At 43.6% G+C, this 22,918-nt stretch overlaps 1 protein-coding gene across 10 annotated transcripts in view; it reads right to left on the bottom strand.

Moving 5' to 3' along the window:
• Positions 1 to 22,918, bottom strand: part of PTPRU (protein tyrosine phosphatase receptor type U) — a 389,916-nt gene that overhangs the window by 29,110 nt on the left and 337,888 nt on the right. For 7 of the 10 annotated variants that reach the window (XM_081868648.1, XM_081868653.1, XM_081868650.1 and 4 more), the window contains 4 exons: positions 17,784 to 17,938; positions 10,580 to 10,715; positions 9,079 to 9,228; positions 7,859 to 8,032 (listed from right to left, as the gene is read on the bottom strand). In XM_081868648.1, the coding sequence (XP_081724774.1) occupies positions 7,859 to 8,032; positions 9,079 to 9,228; positions 10,580 to 10,715; positions 17,784 to 17,938 (615 nt within the window). Of the gene's footprint in view, positions 1 to 7,858; positions 8,036 to 9,078; positions 9,229 to 10,579; positions 10,716 to 17,783; positions 17,939 to 22,918 lie in introns of all 10 variants that reach the window. The other 3 variants (XM_081868652.1, XM_081868655.1, XM_081868657.1) reach the window with 1 other exon arrangement.

Here is a 22,918-nt window from a genome sequence, read left to right as displayed (position 1 = left end):
TGCCCAACATTTTTTGGGGGGGGGTGTCAGAAGGCGCTCTGATGATCCTCAAAGAGCTAAGCATCTTCATCCTGGCACGTCCTTTTGAGGATTGCTGCAGATTTGGGGGGGTCGCCCCCTTCTAGAAAATATTGGGGGGCTCTGTCCCCTGCCCACCCCCAGATGAAACCCATATTGCGAGGTAATTTAGACTGGGAAATACTGACTGACCCAAGGCCACCCTGTGTATTTCTTGGCTAAGTGGAATTGCAACCTGGGCCTTCCTAGTCCTAGTTCAGTGCTTCCTGATGCTTAGTCAGAATCTCCTTTTGTGCAATTTGGATCCATTGGTTCAGGTCCTACCCTCTGGAGCAGCAGAAAACAAGATTGCTCCATCTTCCATGCGATGCAAATATTTGCAGGGCTACCCTAAACACACCCAACTCCCTCAACTGTTTCTCATAAGGTCTCATCCTCAGCCCCCACCCTCTTGATCTTACGGGGTGAGGAATCCCTGAAGAAAGGCCTCAAAGAGACTCAGAGAGGAGCAGGTGGCTCTAGAGAGACTTTGTTTCCAAGCCATACAGGACTTCAGAAGTCAATGCCCTCACATTAAATCAAGCCTGGAAATTTATGAGCATACTTTTCTCACACACGCTCTGTGCCATATTTATAAGTAAGTCTACTGGGGATCTTAGAGCATGCTGGATCTACTTTCAATCTCAGGAGTCAGAATCTCTAATCTAATACCATTTGTCTGCCTTATAATTTGTGGCTTGTAACAAATAACCATCTGGTGAGGAAAAATCACACATATACATACCACTGCGAATCAGGGCAGAGGCCCATTTTGGATCAGACTAAATTGAAGACTGAAGGACAGAGATATGATAAAACCTCATTCCTGCTTAGGACCTCATTCCCAGCAAACACAAAGTTTTAGAAAGAATGAGCCTCTGTCCGTTGATATTGCTCGATGGGAAAAATGCACTCAGATCTCTTAAAAAAAATTTCCGTCTCCTTTTATCTAAGAACCAGTGTGAAAAATGTCTGCCCAGTGGATCATCTCTTCGCCCCCCCCCCCCCGGAAGTTATACCTTTTGGATAATAAGAGCACAGAAAGCAGCTCTCGGATCTAAACTATCACACAGCCAACATTGCCTGGTGATATTTATTGGGGTTTCGAAATGGGCAGAGGGAGGGAAATGGTAAGACACAGAAAAGCCAGGCAGGCTCCTCTAAGCTTCGCTTCTAACAAACATTTTCTTGGGAGGAGGGAAGGAGGGGAAGGAAAGAAAAGACCCTTAACCTCAAGGTAATGACTTTGCAAGGCTTGTTAGCACTTCAAAAGAAGCAAGGGCTTTTAGGGGCACCTGCAGAGATGGAACAGACAATCCAGGGTTGCAGAGCTTTTCTTCTTCAGCTCTTTGCCTTCCTAAAAAGCCCTTGAAACAACACTTATGAGCTCAAGTGACAAGTTCCCTGCACTTAGAAAACATCTCCCAGCTTTCTCAGTTTCTTTCAAACTCTGTTACAGAGTGCATAATCTCAGTCTTGAGTTCTTTTCTCCCATCAGCCGGGTGATTTGGATCAGCTTCTCTCCAAAGGGGTGAAGTTGGACAAAGGGAATCTCAGGACGAATTTGTTATTTTACAGAGCCTTCCTCCCCCCCCAAAAAAAAAAACACCACACCAATTGCTTAAAAAGGCAGCAAAGTGGGGCACAAATGATGAAAGATCACCGTGAGTTCCATGGGTTGCTACTTAATGGAGAGATAAGCACCAGTTTTTTTCATACTTCAGCTCTGGTGCTTGCATAAAAATAATTGCAGCAATTTGCTACCTGATCAGAACAGAAAGGAGAACTGGGAATGCAGGAAACCAAGAGAGGTGGGATCTGTGCAGAAAGCTGATGGTGTTAAGTGATTAATTGGTCCAAGTCAGAGTCAGCTATCTCTCCTTCAACAGGCAACCCCAGGAGAAGGGCCACAGCTCAGAGATAGAGCATCTGATTTACATGCACAAAGTGCTAGGTTCAGTCCCTGGAATCTCCTTGTAGGGCTGCAAGAGAACTCTGTCTGGAATCCTGGTGAGCCAAGCAGTGTAGGCAATACTAAGCTAGATGGACCAATGGTCAGACTCAACACAAGACTGCTACCTGTGCTCCCAGGATCAAATTAGCCCATCTCATCTTCCCTCCAGCTGGAAGGGAAGGTGTTGCTCTCACACCTGACTTTTCAGTGATGCCCTAGTTCCTTTGGGCACAGTTCAAATTTCACAGCAAAATCAAATTTGGTCCGTTTGGTCTTGGGCCAATGCCCTCCCTCCTCCCGCAATGTACCCCATGTCCCACCATCTCTTATTGGTTTGCGATAATCACAGTTTACTGTTGCACCTGAACTGAATAAACTATGGTTTACCCCAAACCAGTTTCCCTCCTATTCAGAAAAGGCAAACTCAATTCAAAGCATGGCTTCTAGCAGGGCCAATCAAGACATTTTGCTGCCTGATGAAAAAGGCCAAGATGGCACTTCCACTCCATTCCTTATAGAGAAGATGACTGCCCTGGTGACTGAATCTTACTTCAACTCTGGTAATGAAATTCTGTCTTCCACCACACTTCAGGCCCCAAGCTAGTTTAAGGGGCCCAGGTCAGACCATATTCTACTTTGTCCTCCAAACAAGGGCAATGGCCTGAGGGCTTAGGATGAACAACCAGAGGAATCCTACTTCTGCTCCACAAGACTCTTTTGGAAGCAAACACATATTTGCAGGGATCTTAGCTTAGCAGAATACACTATAGTTATCACAATCCAGGAAGTGAGGAAACTGAAGTGTGTGAAAGAAGGAAGAGAGGCCTGATACTAGCACCTATGATCCTAAGCAGTTGCTGACTCTGAGCCCATCTATCCACCTGCCCTCTATATCCCTGACTTCCTAAGTAGCAGTGGCATGCTGTTGGCAAGCCACCATTTTAATCTGCCAACAATACCATTGGGCAATGGCAGAGACTGCAGCACTGGCACTGTGGGTGCCTATCACAGGGTGCCCTTCTGAGGATGGAGCAAATGATCCTGAGGTACAGACCTAAGAACCCTGAAGCCACAGTTTGACTGGAACTTTTGTTCCAGGCCTAAGCCTAGATTTACGACGGTGCCCAGTTAAAAGTGGCCATGAATCAAATGGTCAACTCCCTGTTGTGCCCAAGTTATTTACAAAAATGCCATAGGGCACACAAGTAAAAGAAAGGGTTGATTTGAAAGGCGGCCCCTGATGATTCTGGAAAGTGAATAAGGATATAGCACATCATGATCTAATAAAATCCTTTTGTGCTTTGATGGCCAGAGACAAACCTACAGAGGAAGCCCTTTACCCTTGATTATTCCATTTCCTTGGAAGTTTTACGTCACTGTCAGCTTTTAGAACGATCTCTCCCCCCCCACCAAACTGACCTCTCTGGCTAATTGAAGCAGGTCACTGATTAATTTGCCCATCTACTTTTATTTTCCCTTTTACCTGAAAACCGGCATTGTGAATTTTACTCGTTTGCATAAAGTGCCGCAGCTGGCCATATCATATGGAAAATGTGCTCATTCTAGATGGGCTCCATTGTATGGGAAGATGTGATCTGAAAGCCGGAACAGGCACATTTTTATCTCATGAGCAGGCCTGCCAAAAGCACAGGTTCAAACAAAGTCGGCCCTACCATTAGGCAGAGCAAGGCAGCCGCCTCAGGCGGTAGATACTGATGGGCTGGATATGGTGATGAGACATTCCAAGGACAGAGCTGTGGGTGCTGTGCAGTCTGTCTAGCACTCCACAGCCTCCTTCCTTGAGTCATGGTGGAAGATAATTTCCCATCACTAATGTCAAAGAAATAATCATTACAGTATTCTACTTAATGTCTGGAATGGGGTGGGTCACTATTGCCTCAGACAGTAAGATGTCTTGGGCCAGCCCTGAGTCCACAAGTAGCTTTTAGTGTTTTGGAGTCTTGGCTTAGCTGTACTATTATAAGCCTGAAGGAAATTTGGGGGAACCCAGCAGCTTAGAGGGGAAATAGGACCTGGGGCAATGACAGGGAAGTGATTGACAGCAGAAAACTGGGGAAAGGCTTCAATTCATAATGCAGATACGTTTCAGATCAGGGCCCTCAATCTGTGGCTCTTTCTCCAAAACAAAAGTGGCTAGTTTAAACACTTTTTATTATTTTCAAAATACTGTATAGTAAATATAAAGATAGTTTGAGGAACTGAGATATTAAGATACACATACTGGTAACTAATTAAAAATTTTATCTATCTGCCTATGCACACTTAGGTGGATTCTACACACACATTAAAAAAAGCTTTGAAAATGCTTTTTAAAAAAAATGTTTTGAAAAATATATTGAATTTGCCATAGCTCACTGTCGCCAACCAGTGTCACATTTGTATATTGCACTTTACAACACACTTAAACTTTTTATTTGCAGCTGTATAGCTGAGTCCCTAAAAACCTTTTAAGTTGGTGTTATCAAATACTCAAATAATTCAGTCCAATCACACATGTAAATTACTATAGTATCCCCAGGGAAAGAATATGGATCTATGGAGTCCTGCAAAACAGCAGACTCCATCTTCCAATGAACTTACTATCTTTTTGTCTGCATTAAAAACTATATCAACAGTGTGTCATGTAGTCTGGCCCTGAGAGAGATCTATCTGGATTATCTTTTCCCCATCAAGCTAAGACTTTCCTACTCAGAAAGGCCTTTACAGTGGACCCTCCGGTTATGAATTAAATTTGTTCTGGGGGTCCATCCACAACCCGAAAAGTCCGTAAGCAGAGGCGCCGCTTCTGTGTATGCACGTGGCACAATTGAGGACTTCTGTGCATGCACGAAGTGCACAGAGCACTCCTGCACATGCGCACAGGGCGAAACCTGGAAGTATACACTTCCAAGGTTGCCGCGTTTGTAACCCAAAAGTTAAGTATCCAGAGGGGTGCATAACTAGAGGTTCCACTGTATCTGAAAACTAGGTGCAAATGATGTTGACAAATGGGCTGCTATCAAGGCAATTGGTATTTTAATGCTAGTCCTGAATGTGTTTCATTGGAGTTTATTAATTGTTTTCAACTAGTTTATTTTTATTTTAAATGATGTTTTTTGGGGGAAATTCTGAGCCACCTTGAAACCCAACTTGGGAAAAGCAGGGATAGAAATACATGAATAATCAGGACCTGAGAGCACAGAACATACACAGGCAGTCCACAGAGTTGGAAACCTTGTCTGACTGAAGTCCCTGACCTTGGGGGTTGCTGATGTACATATATTATGGACTTCCTGTTAGGCATATGGAAATTGGGGGTGAAGCCAGTGGAGTACATGATTCCCATGCCCACCTGTTTAACCTATGCTATGGGCAGACAAATCTGTCCATTTCTAATTCTCTCATTTCCCCACTTTTCAAGTTCAAAGTTCACTTAGTTCTTCCACATTTCCTCATCAGTTTGTGATTATTATTATTTTTTAAAAGAGTCCGCATGAAAATACATATGCATTTTTAATGTGAATTTAATCTAATAGGCAGAGGCTTGTGCGAAATTTTGCCCAATATGCACATTTCTGCAAGCGATTTTCTGCACCCAGAATGCATGTTCATGTGCTCATACAAATGCACACTTCTCCCTAATCTATGTTTTTTCTCTCTCACAAAACTGCATTGCAAAATTCATAGATGTGTGAATTTCGAAGGATAACGGAACTTCTCTTTTGCACATTGCTCCTGGAAGCGCAGTTATGGAGATGGGAATTAAAATGTGGACCAACACCACTCCCCCACCATCCCGACCTCTGTGTGGTGGGAGCGAATGAAAAGCTTATCTGCTCCCTCTGCCTTGCTACCACTTAACTCTCGGTTTTGCGGCACGCTCCTGAGACGGGAGCGCAGTGGCAGTGTTCAGCTCGGATGCTCCTGACTCCCTCTTCTCCCTGCTCTTTGTTAGACATATTTACAATAACACGGCGTGTCAGTTCAGCCCGTGCACTTGCAAAGGAACTTCTATGCATAATGGATTTTATTTCCCCTGGCTTGGAAAGAAAAAGAGACCGCGGGGGAGGAGAGGAAAGAGAGAGGTAGAATTGTTCACAAGGAGTGGTTGCTGAATTTACATCACTGTCTTCTGAGAAAGAGAGAGAGAGAGAGAGACTAGAATGTGCTTTGTGTCTCTTTTTAAAGAACAGGTGAAAAGACAAAGTGAGCCAAAAGAACTGAAACTGAAAAATCAAATCACACAGCACAGAAATGTCTAGGAAGAGCAGAGAAGATCATAGGCAGCTGCCCATTACCAGACTATCCATCCATCTAAGCAAGTGTTGTCAATTCTGACTGACAGAAGCTCTTGCGAGAAATAAAGGTCTACCTGATCCTGTTAACTGGAGAAGATGACAGAGACTGAACCTGGGTCATTTCATATGCAAAGCTACAGCCCCTCTCTGATCAGTGCTCCAAAAGTAGAAGAAAATACGGTGTCCCAGCCATTTAAGTGACCAGTGTTTAATGTCTTTGTACCGGCTTCTGTTATATTCTCAGACAGATGGAGCCATCAGCAAGTTCTTCCTAATGTTTAGCCAAAACTCTCTAAAGAGCATAGCCTCATATCAAGCCTGACCACTGCTCCATCTAGCTCAGCATTGTCTACAGTGACAGGCACTGATGCTAAGAGTATCCTTCAGCTGTATCTGGAGATGCCGAGGATTGTAGCTGAGAACTTGTGCGTGCAAAGCACTTGCTCTGCCACTGAGTTATACCCCTTTTGATTAGAGGATGTTTGATTCCAAATCAATCTACAGGCTGTAAAGGAGCGTATATCCTTCCTGGGAAATACGGGTGCATGCTGAATAGGTTTCAGTTCACAACAAGAAAAAACAGCATATTATTATGGGAGGCATTGTTGGAGGAGTTCCAAACCACATTTGAAAGAGAGAGAGAGAGCAGGAAGCAGCTACTCGTCTGGAAAAGCTCCTAGCTCAAAATAAATTCTAGAATTTTTCCAGTCCCCTCAAATTTGCAGGGGACAGTTTCCACTTCATCGCAGCTGCCATTTTGAATGAAAAACTTTCATTTCATCTCTGCTGTAAATACGTTGTTATGTTATGTTTTATGTTATGTTATGTTATGTTATGTTATGTTATGTTATGTTATGTTATGTTATGTTATGTTATGTTATGTTATGTTATGTTATGTTTTATGTTATGTTTTATGTTATGTTATGTTATGTTATGTTATTCTATTATAATACCACCCTTCATCCAAAGATCTCAGAGCAGTTCACAATATAAAAATACAGGATAAAAGCACAAATAAATAGTTAGAACAGAAACAAAACGAAACAATACCCCTCCCAAACACAATTCAAAGCGCAAAATATGAATCAACCAAAGGCTGATTAAAATATAACTCATTTTAATTATAGCCTGGATGAGACAACAAGTGTGCATTTTCTGAAAGTAAAATTCGACAGTGGAATTTGCTGCCAAGGAGTGTGGTGAAGTCTCCTTCTTTGGAGGTCTTTAAGCAGAGGCTTGACAACCATATGTCAGGAGTGCTCTGATGGCGTTTCCTGCTTGGCAGGGGGTTGGACTCGATGGCCCTTGTGGTCTCTCCCAACTCTATGATTCTATGATATCTAGACCTTTATCTAGTTGCTTACTTAGAAAACTTTGCATTTTGAACTTTCTTTTCAGTCTTTGAAAGGCAGGTCCTGATTCCACGTTCCCATTCAATGGCTTTGGAGCCTGAATGTGGCAGCTTGAACCTTATCAGGTGCAGGATAGAGAGGGGCTTGGCCTCCTCCATTTCCACTCCCCACCCATAACACCCCGGCGATGCACTTACATCAGTTAAGGCCGCGTTGATGTAGTTGTTGCTGTCTCCGTCCATGGAGATCAAGAAGGGGAGGCACCGGTCTGGAGGCAGCACGTCCATACTGCGATTCTTCTCCCGGTTGCGCGGCAGAAGGGCAATGCTGCACTCCTCCACATCCAGGTGGGGTGTTACAGAATTCAGAGTCTGCTGGACACAAGGAAACCAGGTCAGGCAGCATTTCATAATCTCAGAGTCAGGAGAAATTTAACAGGCACAATAAATAGGCACCCTTCTTTTATATCAGGAGTGGGGAACATTGTTTAGCCCCAGGGCTGCATTCCCTTCTTGTCAACATTCTGGGGGGCTCACGTGACAATGGTGGGCAGGAATAGAGGCAAAAGTGGGTGGAGCAATGAATGCAAATTCTACCTTTGTACTTTTGGCTAATTTTAAACACACCCACACCCACCCACACCCCTCTCCATCCTCCATCCAGCCTCCCAAAAACAGAATTGTAATTTTTCTCTTTTTCCTTCCTAAACTCCTACACCTTCAGGTAAAGGTAAAGGACCCCTGGACATTTAACTCCAGTCAAAGGCAACTATGGGGTTGCGGTGCTCATCTCGCTTTTCAGGCCGAGGGAGCCGGCATTTGTCCACAGAGAGCTTTTTGGGTCATGTGGCCTGAATACATAACATGACTAAACTGCTTCTGGCATGACACCTTTACAGAACACCTTTACAGAAACCAGAGCATACGGAAAAGTTGTTTACCTTCCCGCCACAGCGGTACCTATTTATCTACTTGCACTAGCATGCTTTCGAACTGCTAGGCTGGCAGGAGCTACGCCTACGCCTTCAACAACTGCATGGCAAGCAGAAATTCAAGAAGTGAAAGCTTTTGTCCGATCCTGGCACCTCCACTCTGGGAAAAGCTATGAACATTTGCTAGTAACATGGTTCTGTGTCCTTGCCTGGAAATAAGGTGACATCCTCAACTAGAGACTCTTACTCTCAGGGTGGTGGGTTCAAGGCCCAGTTTGAGCAAAGGATTCCTACACTTCAGGGGGTTGGACTAGAAGACCCCAACGGTCTCTTCCAGCTCTGTGTTCCTGGTTATCACAAAAGATGCATGCCTAGGTTATACTGGGCTCTTCCTTTTGGCAATCCTGGGTCCAAAGGCTCATCATAAATGTGCGCTTGAAGAAAGTCTCTTTGGTTCAAAGAAGCCTTCAGCTTTCATGGACTCACCTGGAACTCCTCCCGCAGCTGTGACGAGTTGCTCTGAGGATCTATCCTGACCATCTCTTTGTATGTGGGCCTGAATTCACTGACAGGGATACTGGTCTCTCCACACAGGCAGGCTTCCAAGATGGCATCGTGGATGAAGACATATTGCTCCTTCAGGAGAAGGGAATGAAAGTTTAAATGGTTATTGATTTATGCAATTGAAATAATTCACCAGATTCTTCTGAGGTCCAAGGCCTCAGCCAAATCAGGAATATTAGGAGGGTGTTAAGCATCAGATGAGTCAAGTGCAGACAGGCATGGACTGTGACTGGTTGGCTTGGATGGCCAGGAGCAATCTGTGGCTGTCAGGGCATCGGATAGAAATGAGAGGCAGGCATTGGGCAGGAAAACCCTGTGAATACCCTGACCACTGGCTGCATTTTCCCAGGAGAAGGTGGGAGTCCGCCACCTGGTCTCCTTCATGAGGCCCATCCCTGAAGCAGCACCATAGCATTGATGCTGCATGGTAAAGGAGCCTCCTTTTCAAGCAGCTTTACTACATTTTGCAAATGAGCACTATGTACAGATTTGGTGTGGTGCAGGATACCCATTTTCAAAAGCAGCTTCTTGGAGAAGCCTTGAAGAATTGACTATGGGAGGAAAATGCAACATCTCCTTCTCCTCCCAGGTGTGTGTTTAAGTCAAGCTTTAGGGGGGGGGACATACCTAAACCTTAGCCCCTCCCCCTTGCACTAATTCAGACCCAGATCCAGGGTGGGGTAGGTGGTGTCCCTGATTGGGGAGCCATGGATCAGGGCCATAGAGTGGATGTAAGATGGACAGTGCACAGACCTTATATTTATATGCTACTACACCACGATATTTTTTGAGGTGTCTTAAAGCATCCTTAAAGCTGGACTGAACTCCAACAAATAGGGCTGGGTCCCTTTCATTTGTTAAACTATAGTTTTGCCATTTTGCCTGAAGCGGCACATTGTAGGTAATGTTAGCTTTGGTTTGTTTGAAACAAGGGAACTTGAGGCCTAAGGATTTCCATGTCACACTAAACCAGTGGTAGCCAATGTGCTGCCCTCCCATCAGCCCCAGCATGACTAGTGGTCAGGGATGATGGGAGTTGTAGTCCAACAACATCTGGAGGAAGCCATGTTGGCTATAACTAGGTTATAGTTGGTTAAACTACAACTTAGTGTGACGCCGGAACATGGACAGGATGGTATAGCAGTGAATTGTTGGGACGCAGGTTATGACAGGTCTTGAAGGTTGATAATAATTTGGGATCCTCAGTAGGAGAACATGGGAATTACACAGCAAAAGAGAGAAGAGGATCCAACCTTACTGGGGCCTTAGCAGAACAGGAAGTTGGTGCAAGGCAGATGAAAACCAGGAGATTGTCATTTTATGAATCCACGGGGTGCTGCTTTGCATTCTAAACCTGCTGTTACAATAACCCATAGTCCACCCCTGTCTCCACTGGGACCAGACCCCCATGTCCAAATCTCACCTCGGTCTGGATCATGTTGATTCTCCGTGAGCATAGCGTCTTTACGCAGTTGTAAATGTCTACAACACCCTCGCACTCAGCCATATCCAGCATCACGTCCAAGACGATGTAACAGCCTGTCCTCCCTGTGCCGGCACTGCAGAGGGTTGTGGATGTGGGAGGAGAGGATGGTAGACTCTTAAATGCCGAAGCATAACACAGCTTTCTCCAACCCGGGACCTTCTCTTCCTATTTTTCTGAACTCTCATCAACCCCACCCAGCCGGACCAATGGTCAAGGATGATGGAGGTCGCCATGTTGGTTGCAGAGTGTGGGCAATGTGACTTGGCGGTGGGATAGAATAGTAAGTTTGAGTATGTTGGTTTAGAGATGTGGCTCCTAAACTTTTTCAGGCTTCCCACCCTTGGTTCCATAACTTCTTCCCCAGTGCCTGCTACCATACCCTATAAAGAGCATTACTCACAAAAGAAATAAAAAAAATCCTTCCAGTAGCACCTTAAAGACCAACTGAGTTAGTTCTAGGTATGAGCTTTCGTGTGCATGCACACTTCTTCAGATACACACTGTGTATCTGAAGTGTGTATCTGAAGAAGTGTGCATTCTGTGTATCTGAAGAAGTGTGCATGCACACGAAAGCTCATACCTAGAACTAACTCAGTTGGTCTTTAAGGTGCTACTGGAAGGATTTTTTTTTATTTTGTTTTGACCATGGCAGACCAACACGGCTACCTATCTGTCACAAAAGAAAGATATTCAAAACAGGAAAGAAAGATATTCAAAACAGGAACAATGGATTTCACATTTATTCAAAATCCAATTAAAACTATTTAGTTTAATTAATTCAACAAAATTGATAAACTTGATCCAGTGACACCAGCTTTTCACTATCTGGTAGTCATTTACACCTCCAGCACCCCACCCTACCCCTGACAATTCCACCAACCGTTTTGGGAACCACTGATTTATAGTGTTAATGTGTTTCATGTGTGTTGATCATGTTAAAGGTATACTTGAGTGAGACTGACTGGGATGTATTTTTTAGCTGCATTTAGAATAAGTTTTGTTTATTGCTATATAAGGGGTTGGGAATTCAGTTGGATTGGTCTGTTTGATTGTACAATTGATGTAGCATATTGAGGAGTGGGAAGAGTGAGCTGATTTTTATTTTACCTGATTGTCAATCATGTCATTTAAAAATGTGGAATTCATACTTCTTAGCTGATTTTCATTTGTAATATTCTATTTCCTGATATTCTGAGGATATATTGTTTAGCTGTCTGCTGTGTTTCACTATCTGGAATTTTCCTTGTAATTTTGCAGCTGATTTTTCTGTGTAATGTTTATTTTTATGCTAAAGAGGATGCTCCATTTAGTTAGTTGTTGACTGTGCCTTCCAGAATGTGGAAATATTCTGGTCTTTTTTTGTACTTTTTATTTCTGATGTGTTAATCTATGCTGTAAACTTGCTGAAATGTAAGTGGCAAATAAATTGCCCAAGCAAATAACAGGGAAGGCGAGCAGCTCTGTGATAGAGTATACAGAAAGTCCCACACCCAGTTCCCAACATCTTCTGGTAGGGGTGGGAGATATTCCCAATCTGAAACCCTGGAGACTTGCTGCCAGTCAAAGTAGACTCAGGCTTTCTCAACCTCGGCCTTCCAGATGTTTTGAGACTACAATTCCCATCATCCCTGACCACTGGTCCTGCTAGATAGGGATCATGGGAGTTGTAGGCCAAAAAAATCTGGAGGGCCGAGGTTGAGGAAGCCTGATGGACCAATGTGTCTGACTCAGTATGAGGCATTTTCCTCTGTTCCTAATATACAATTTTGGGAAAGGCTGGCCTAATTTCTTCCATATGTTCTTTCACTGCTCCAATAAATTAGAATGCTGAAGGCAAAGATGCATTCTTGATGGCTATCTCCCCGTGATAGAAGTCTTGACCTTTGGAAACTCAACCAAGTCTAAGCCTGAGCACATCTTTTATTGAAAGACCCATTTGCTACAGCAGGCTTTGGGGAGTCAAGGCTAACCACCTGAAAAGTGGGTTTCTTAAAATGTATTTTAGTTATTGGATGTGATTATATTTTAATGTTGTGGGTCTTGTTTTGTTTTTAATCAATACCTACTTTTCTTTAAACAACAGTGAAGAATGTGCCAGACAAATAGAATTTATCCAAGCTTTCCAACCCTTCTTTGTAGCTTTATTATGGTTTTTGAGAGAGAGTAGTGCTGGGATCCAGTGTGGTGTGGTGGTTAGTGTGTTGAATAGTACAGGAAACAACTGGGTTTCAATCCTCACCCCATTTTAATTCATGGGTCAAAAGTTGGCTTTAATGCATGAGAGTGGGGTCTGTTATTAGTTGTGTTTTCATCTTGATCATTTGCCAACCACAATTCTATGTAGCCTGGGGTTTCTGAAATGCAGGGCAAAGGTCAGGTTCACATGAAGTGCTAAATTAGTTAAACCATATTTTAATGGTAAAGGTAAAGGGACCCCTGACCATTAGGTCCAGTCGTGGCCGACTCTGGGGTTGTGGTGCTCATCTCGCTTTATTGGCCGAGGGAGCCAGCGTACAGCTTCCGGGTCATGTGGCCAGCATGACTAAGCTGCTTCTGGCGAACCAGAGCAGCGCACAGAAACACAGTTTACCTTCCTGCCAGAGCAGTACCTATTTATCTACTTGCACTTTGATGTGCTTTTGAACTGCTAGGTTAGCAGGAGCAGGGACTGAGCAACGGGAGCTCACCCCGTCGCAGGAATTTGAACCGCCAACCTTCTGATTGGCAAGTCCTAGGCTCTGTGGTTTATCCCACAGTGCCACCCACGTCCCATTTTAATGTTACACACAGCTAAACCAGGTTAGTGTTAGCTGCACAAGACTCCCCCATCCCACTCTCCTCCTCCAAAGGGTGACTGGGGGGCATTTGGTTCCATTTTCAACTAACCACAGCTTACCATTGTCTCCCAGCTAGGATCTATCGTTAACTATTGCTAATATTATCTAGATGTGATATGTCCATTAAGCACTAGCTGAAGATGGTTGATCAAGACAAACCGTGTGCCTCCTTCTCAAGAGGCCCAGAGGGTGGCAACACGAGAAGGAGCCTTATCTGCAGCGGCTCCCCGTCTATGGAATGCTCTCCCCAGGGAAGTCTGCCTGGTGCCTTCATTATACAGCTTTAGGCGCCAGGCAAAAACATTCCTTTTTAAACAGGTCTTTGGTTTATCTTATTGACATCCTTTTAGAATGTGGCTGGGGGGGGGGGCTTATTGGGTTACTGCTTTTGGTTTGTTGTGGTTTGGTTGTGAACCACCCTGAGACTTCCGGGTATAGGGTATAAGTTTAATAATAATAATAATAATAATAATAATAATAATAATAATAACCAAATCCCTTCTTCACAGCTGCATCAGAGGGAGAGGAAGGGAAAGCACACGAGGGCATAATGTTCAACTATGGTTTAGCATTATGCGTTAACACAGCCAACATCTCATTCATCGATATATTCCTGCAGTGGCAGCCAGAAGGTTTCTGCCAAGGTCCCTTCCCAGACCTGCTTTAGACAAAACTAGCTCACTCACACACATGCCGAGAGAAGCAGATTCATCACAGCTTGTTGTTCCTTAGGGAAAGCTTGCCTGTAGCACAGAGCTGACCCCACAGATCCCCTCTTGAATGAAGATCCACCCATCTAAGCCCCAGCAAAATTCCAAATGCCGCAAAGGGAAACCACTTCTCCTTTCCATTGGACCTTCTTAGTATATACACTAATTTCTGGGGCAGATGAATCACTTGCTGTGATTATCAATGATTACAGGCTGGGAAAACTAATTATATTGGTTGTCCCTGATGAATGAATACTGATGAAGCAATCGACGAGAGAGAGAGGGAGAAAAGTGGTGATGAGGAGAAATTCCCCAGCTTTCATTCATCAGTCCTTTCTTGTTTATCTAGCACAGAAAGAGCACAGAATGCAGAAGTTATAAAGAACGGCGAGGAACAGTGCTGCTGCTGTGTTCTGTGCTAGCATGGGGCTGCTTTGCAAGCAAAAGAAGAAGAGCAGGTGTAAGACCAGGAGTGCAACATTCATGGTCTTCCACCGTCTCAGCAGAATAGCCAATGTAGCCATGCAGGCCATGTAACTGTGAGGATGGCAGTGTGGTCTAGCAGTTAGAGTAGAGCCACATTCGGACCTGGAAGACTGGGGTTTGAATCCCCCACTTAGCCATGAAGCTCGTTGGGTGTGATTTTGGGCCAGTCACTGTGTGATTTTGGGCCAGGTAGCATGCGATGGGAAAGACCAGTATCAATCTGAGATACTGGGAAGCCACTGCCAGTCCAAAACATGCAATATTGAGCTAGTGGACAAATAGCGGACCAGCTTCCTAAATAATAATAATAATAATAATAATAATAATAATAATACTCTGCCTATCTGGTTGGGTTTCCCCAGCCACTCTTGGCAGCTAACAGAATATATAAAATATAATAAAACATCAAACATTAAAAACTTCCCGATACAGGGCTTCAGATGTCTTCTATTAGTTGTATAGTTCTTTATCTCCTTGACACCTGAAGGGAGGGTGTTCCACAGTGAGGGTGCCAGTATCAAGAAGGCCCTCTGCCAGGTTCCATGTAACTTTGCTTCTTGCAGTGAGGGAAGCAGCAGAAGACCATCAGAGGAGGACCTCAGTGACTGGGCTAACTTTCGATAATGATTACTGGGACATTAAGCTCCAAAGCCCAAGCCATAAAATACTGGTTTTCTTTACCTGCCTCAGCTGTCTCCACCACCACTCCCAGCAATAAAGCCAATTTTGTATTTCACTGATCTTTAAAGTATGATACAGAAACTGGATGATGTGATCTAAGCAAAGGACTCTATATCAAAACTCCCACAATTATCCATAGAATCAAACAGCTGGGCATTCTTTTAATTGTGATGACATTTCACTGCTTCCAAGACAAAAGTCATCATTTTCTGTGATATCTCCTTACTACTAATTTGCAGATAATGCCCCAATTCTTTGCTGACTTTTTTCAACCATGAGCTGAGGACCCTATTCATCATAAGGATCATTATTCTCTCCTTATGCTCTCAGTATTGAACATAATGTATATTTTTACAAGTTATATTACAAAAGGCTCTATGTGCGTTAAGCAAAAACTAATGGTTGCTCCTAATTGTCTTGATCAGGGACGTTGAGGAATTCCAACAAAAAACAGCAACGGATGAGGAAAATGCGGGTGGTTGCTGAACAACTCCAAGCACGCCTGGAGGAAACGGACCATTTGGATCCCTTCCAATCGGGATTCAGGCCTCACCATGGGACTGAAACTGCCTTGGTCGCGCTGGTTGATGATCTCCGGCGGGCTAGGGACAAAGGTGAGAGCTGTTTCCTAGTTCTGCTGGATCTCTCAGCGGCCTTTGACACCATCGACCATAACATCCTTCTGGACCGTCTAGAGGGGCTGGGAGCTGGGGGCACTGTTATACAGTGGTTCCGCTCCTTCCTCCTGGGCCGTGTCCAGAAGGTGAGGGTGGGGGATGAATGTTCAGACCCCTGGGCTCTCACTTGTGGGGTGCCTCAGGGTTCTGTCCTCTCCCCCATGCTTTTTAATATCTATATGAAGCCGCTGGGAGAGATCATCAGGGGGTTTGGACTGGGTGTTCATCAGTATGCAGATGACACCCAGCTCTACCTCTCCTTTAAATCAGAACCAGTGAAGGCGGTGAAGGTCCTGTGTGAGTGCCTGGAGGCGGTTGGAGGTTGGATGGCGGCTAACAGATTGAGGTTGAATCCTGACAAGACAGAAGTACTGTTTTTGGGGGACAGGAGGCGGGCAGGTGTGGAGGATTCCCTGGTCCTGAATGGGGTAACTGTGCCCCTGAAGGACCAGGTGCGCAGCCTGGGAGTCATTTTGGACTCACAGCTGTCCATGGAGGCGCAGATTAACTCTGTGTCCAGGGCAGCTGTCTACCAGCTCCACCTGGTACGCAGGCTAAGACCCTACCTCCCCGCGGACTGTCTCGCCAGAGTGGTGCATGCTCTAGTTATCTCACGCTTGGACTACTGCAATGCGCTCTACGTGGGGCTACCTTTGAAGGTGACCCGGAAACTGCAATTAATCCAGAATGCGGCAGCTAGACTGGTGACTGGGAGTGGCCGCCGGGACCACATAACACCGGTTCTGAGAGATCTGCATTGGCTCCCAGTACGTTTCCGAGCACAATTCAAAGTGTTGGTGCTGACCTTTAAAGCCCTAAACGGCCTCGGTCCTGTATACCTGAAGGAGCGTCTCCACCCCCATCGTTCAGCCCGGACACTGAGATCCAGCGCCGAGGGCCTTCTGGCGGTTCCCTCATTGCGAGAAGTGAGGTTACAGGGAACCAGACAGAGGGCCTTCTCGGTAGTGGCGCCCGCCCTGTGGAACGCCCTCCCATCAGATGTCAAAGAGATAAAGAATTACCTGACGTTCAGAAGACATCTTAAGGCAGCCCTGTTCAGGGATGTTTTTAATATGTAATGCTGTATTGTTTTTAATACTGATTGGGAGCCGCCCAGAGTGGCTGGGGAAACTCAGCCAGATGGGCGGGGTATAAATAATAAATTATTATTATTATTATTATTCCTTCCATGTCCAGAGCAAAAATCAATCCAGTGAATACCATCAGTACTTGCTGTTATTGCTTTTAGTCCACAAACAATACGGAATTGATTATGGCTTCCCATCCCATTGTGTTTCCTTTAAATTGAAATGAATTGGGTGGATTAACATAATGGCAATACAGTGGTACCTTGGGTTAAGAACTTAATTCCTTCTGGAGGTCTGTTCTTAACCTGAAACTGTTCTTAACCTGAAGCACCACTTTAGCTAATGGGGCCTCACGCTGCTGCAGCGCCACTGCTGCACAATTTATATTCTCATCCTGAAACAAAGTTCTTAACCCGAGGTACTATTTCTGGGTTAACGGAGTCTGTAACCTGAAGCATCTGTAACCCGAGGTACCACTGTATATTTCATACACTTTATGCGATTAAGTATGTAAAATGACATAAGGCATGCAAATTTGCCACAGTGGACATCAATATGAACAATGTGGTTTAGGGCAGAAGATGAACCACCAGAGGAAGAGAAACAGTCTTGCGTGTGATATGGAGAATGATGCCTTCTTGCATCCCTAGTCTTGAACTTACCTGCAATGAATAACGATGGGTCCTGCATCGGGAGGCGTGGAGGCCTTCACTCTGCGGATGAATGCCAGGAGCCCGGTTGCATGGTAAGGCACCCCATGTTCTGGCCATGATGTGAAGTGGAACTGCTTTACTTCATGCCTCGCTGAGTAGCCCCTCTGTAAGGAGGAGGTGAGGGTAGGGAGAGAGAAAGAAGGGTTAGCCCTACAGATGTTTCCAGCGCCGGATTTAGGTTTGATGAGGCCCTAAGCTACCGAAGGTCATGGGGCCCTTTATATGTCCAGCTGTCCTTTGTCAACAACAAATTGTCGCTGTTTTTTGTGTTGAATATATGGTAATTTATGCAACCAGTCCATGCAGAATGTAGGCACCCTATATATAGAAATGAGCAAACCAATGATATTTTAGGGAGCAAGCCAGCAGGCGGGGCCCATTACTTACATCATAGGAGCCTACACAACACAAACACTGTTGCTGTATGTAGGTTTTGTTTTGTTTTATTTTTATCTTATATTTTGGAAATGTACATCCACAGGTTTTTTCCTTTGATTTTTTTGGGGGGGGCCCAAGAGAGTGGGGCCCTAAGCTATAGCTTGTTTAGCTTATATGTAAATCGGGCACTGGATGTTTCCCCAGGAAGATGGAGGTTAACATCAAAGGTGCTTCCAAAATTCTCATCATCCTAATTCTTTTGCTGCATTCCCAGCAGTCCCCAACTGCCTGGCCTTGTGTTTAAAAGTGCTATCAATGCATTACATTATTCCTTAGAGAAATTTATAGCCTGCTCTTCATTTAAAAACAAATCTCAAAGTGGGCCGCAATAAAAATATCCTGATCAATAAGACCAGCCAATATCACATAAAATCACAACAGCAATATGGGGTGAGCACATCTTTTGAGGGCAGGTCACCCAATTCCACCTCTAATTAACCATTAGGAATCATTATTTTTAACATTATTATGGGTTTTCGTTGAACTGCATTGTTCCTTGAGTTGTTTGTTCTTGCTTTGCTTATTTACCATGGTGTTTGTTTGTTTGTTTGTTTGTTTGTTTGATTATATTGATTATTTTTTTTGCCAAGGTTTATTATTATCATTATTAGCTGCTCTGAGCTCAACTTTGTTGTTAGAAAAGTGGCAGTGTTGTATAATGACTAGAGTGGTGGACTAGAACTAGGATTCAAATCCCCAGTCAGCCATGAATTTCACTGGGTGACCAGCGAAAATCACTTTCTCTCAGCCTAACCTACCTCACAGGATTGTTGTGAGGACAAAATGAGGAGGGACCAACCATGTAAACTGTCTTGAGCTCTTCCATATAAATGAAATAAATAAGTAGGTAAAATAAATATTAAAATCTAACCCTTTAAACCAAATTCTGAACATGACACACCATTTATATATGGTTTGCTGCAGAAGCATGACTTCATTACAGTTTATGAACACATAAGGAAAAAGGGTTCCTCAATTATAGAGGGATTTTTTTTTTGTAATTAAACAGAAGGTTATTGAACAGGATCCAGCAGCTTGGAATTTGCATTTTCTCAAAATTAGAGGAAATAATAAAGTTCACCATGAAAGATGTTAACCACTGCAACAAGCAGGTATCACACTCAAAATTAAGTTGACCTTGGATGCTCACCTAATATTAATTCATTCATTAATATACTGCTTACACACCTGAGTGGTTTCTAGGTTGCTTACAAGTTAATAATAAATGATGTGATTCATACATAACTAAAACAAAACAATTCCATCAACATGTTAAGAACATCCGTAATTTAAAAAATCACAACAAAACAATCCTGTTAAAAAGCATAACAGTTAAACCATTTGAAGAGCAATTTAAACAATCAAATCAGGAAAGTTCAAGTTCAGGGGAATACTTGTCTAAGCAGGTGCATCTTCAACAGCCGGCAGAATGCCAACACCGATGGGGACCTCTTGTATTTACCAGAACTCTTGCTACGTACCCAGAACATCTAAGTATTGATGTAGGAGAAGCTGTTGGGAATTCTCTAGATTTCGGTGTGGCATGATGCCAAGTGGAAAGCAATTACAGGTGCTAGATTTTGCTCATGATTACAAGCAGCATGAGATAAGAGCATAAACACAGTGGTTTCTGACATGAAGCAGCTCCAACGGCAGGATTGCTGCCTGATCAAAATTCCCACCCAGGTGCCACGACTTCACTTTGGCAGATTCATCTCAGAAAAGGTTTGTGTATTTCCCATGTTGCTGCCCTCCCAGCAGAACCAGGAAGCTTTGATTCATGCAAACCCCCCTTAAGTCACACTTTCCTCCCCCACAAACAAGCAGACTGAAATGTGTCTATCCTTCAAAATGGATACTTCTCTGAATTTTTATGATGCAGTTCTCCAGCCCAAGAAATGTTGCATGTGTACACCACATACAAAAATGCCTATATCAGTGGAAATAACATGCAAAGATTGCTAGGGAGGAATCGCTTTCCAGAAATGTGCAGACTGGGCAAAACGGCATGCAAAAGTAGGAACAACGAGCGCTAAAAGACTGATGAAGTGAGATCGTTTTAACAAGCAAATTATTACTATTATTATTATTATTATTATTATTATTATTATTATTATTACCCCGCCCATCTGGCTGGGTTTCCCCAGCCACTCTGGGCAGCTTCCAATGAAACACTAAAATACACTAACCTATTAAACATTAAAAGCTTCCCTAAACAGGGCTGCCTTCAGATGTCTTCTAAAAGTTTGGTAGTTATTTTTCCTCTTTGACATCTGGTGGGAGGGTGTTCCACAGGGCGGGTGCCACTACTGAGAAGGCCCTCTGCCTGGTTCCCTGTAACTTGGCTTCTCACAGTGAGGGAACCACCAGAAGGCTCTCAGCACTGGACCTCAGTGTCCGGGTAGAATGATGGGGGTGGAGACACTCCTTCAGGTATATTGGACCGAGGCCATTTAAGGCCTTAAAGGTCAGCACCAACACTTTGAATTGTGCTCGGAAATGTACTGGGAGCCAGTGTAGGTCTTTAAAGACCAGTGTTATAATAATAATATATTATTATAATAATAATAACTGCAGTCTGATGTGCAAACATTGCGAACTGAACTTATGCTTTGAAAAAATGAGAAACGTAGAGAAACCAACATTGACTGGAGGTCATGCTGTCCTCTCTCCTTTTGAGGCTACATCTCCTTTCACCCTAAATCACTCATCATAGTGTGATATTGCATCTTTGTTAAGCTTGGCTGAGCTGGTATCACGATTTCATACACTGGCTCGGAGGTTCCGTCCTCTTTTTTGGTGGAGAAATCCCAGGCCACTGATTAAGTGGTCCTTCTCCCTGAAACTGGAGCTGCGGCGAATGCCTTGGAATGATTACAAGGCAACCAGATCCTGACGGAACTTGGGTACTTTACTTGTAACAAGGTTGTGATTTAACGTTCTCTAGATTACAGGGCAAGGGGGGGTGAATTACAGTTGCGGGTGTCTCGAGATACAGTAGAACTGCTCAATAATTGCCACGAAGCTTTCAGCTCCTGTCTAGAAGACAGAAATAATTGTCCATTCCCTGTGCAATTACATGGCGCTTAGCCTGAAATTAAACCATCAAGAATGACCACGTAAATAAAGGGCTGTTCTGCGGCACTATTTACTGAAAGAATGTCCTTCAATGGGGTACCTAAAGAGCACGTATAAACAAGGAAGATTCAGATGGAGGAATTCTGAGCACCAAGAGTGGTTGGCCAGAGGGGGATGCCAAGGTGAGCAGAGGGTTTAGGATCCAAAAGAAAAGACTGAAAACAGACAAAAGTCTCCCAGGCTAGGAAATGGCTAGGTGTGTGCACTGCTTCTGTGCGTACTCTGAATTACAAGGCAATTTCAGGACTGTTCCCACCTTCCAGGAAGGTACTTGTTTTGCCAAGTGTTTTTAAAGAATTATTTGATTCAGTCAAAACAAAATAAAAAAATTCCTTCCAGTTGCACCTTAAAGACCAACTGAGTTAGTTCTAGGTATGAGCTTTCGTGTGCATGCACACTTCTTCAGATACACTGAAACAGAAGTCACCGGACCTTTCTATATAGTGAGAAGGTGGGGAGGGGTATTACTCAGAAGGGTGGTGGGAATGGGTGATTGGCAGATAGCTGCGATGAGCCTGTTGACGACTCTTAACGACTGCAATAGGTCTAACAGGAAAAAGCAAGGGGTGAGAAGGTGAAAAATGGCTTTGTCATGTTTCACCATTTTTCACCTTCTCACCCCTTTTTCTCACCACCATTTTTCACCTTCTCACCCCTTGCTTTTTCCTGTTAGACCTATTGCAGTCGTTAAGAGTCGTCAACAGGCTCATCGCAGCTATCTGCCAATCACCCATTCCCACCACCCTTCTGAGTAATACCCCTCCCCACCTTCTCACTATATAGAAAGGTCCGGTGACTTCTGTTTCAGTGTATCTGAAGAAGTGTGCATGCACACGAAAGCTCATACCTAGAACTAACTCAGTTGGTCTTTAAGGTGCTACTGGAAGGAATTTTTTTATTTTGTTTTGACCATGGCAGACCAACACGGCTACCTATCTGTATTTGATTCAGTGTTGGTCATTTGTTCTGTTCTTTGTGGTTTTATAATGTTATGATTTTATAGCTCTAATATGTTTTCCTGACTTCATTGTGCACTGCCTTGGTACTTTTTTTATTAGTTGCCACCTTATAAATATTCTTATGAATAAGAAAATCCTGAATTTGGATCACAGCATAACAAGATGAAGTGAATCATGAACTCCCTAAGGTTCTTTGTGGCTCTGTGGCTTTAGATCTCAAAAAACAAACTAACTAACCTACCTACCTACCTACCTACCTATAAGACACTCTTTTCACTGCCAGAAGAGGCAGCTGGCTGCCATGATGGTGGCAGCAGAAAACAGTTAAAAACAAAACAGAAAGAAATAATTTTTTTTTATTAATATTTATTCAAATTTTAAAAGGTTACAAAAAAGAACACAATATATAAAGACAAAACATATCCAAGAGAAAAATAAAAATAGAAAAATAGAAAAAACAAAAACAGCTAAAAAGGAAAAAAAAGATACAATCCAAAAAACCAAAAAACCAAAAGAACAAATTAAACCTTAATATAACTCCCTTTCTTA

The sequence above is a fragment of the Podarcis erhardii genome (genome assembly GCF_964252035.2).
Source record: "Podarcis erhardii genome assembly, chromosome: 7".
In the NCBI taxonomy this organism is placed as follows: domain Eukaryota; kingdom Metazoa; phylum Chordata; class Lepidosauria; order Squamata; family Lacertidae; genus Podarcis; species Podarcis erhardii.
Note: the sequence above shows the minus strand (reverse complement) of the source record. Positions and strands in the feature narration are given on the sequence as shown.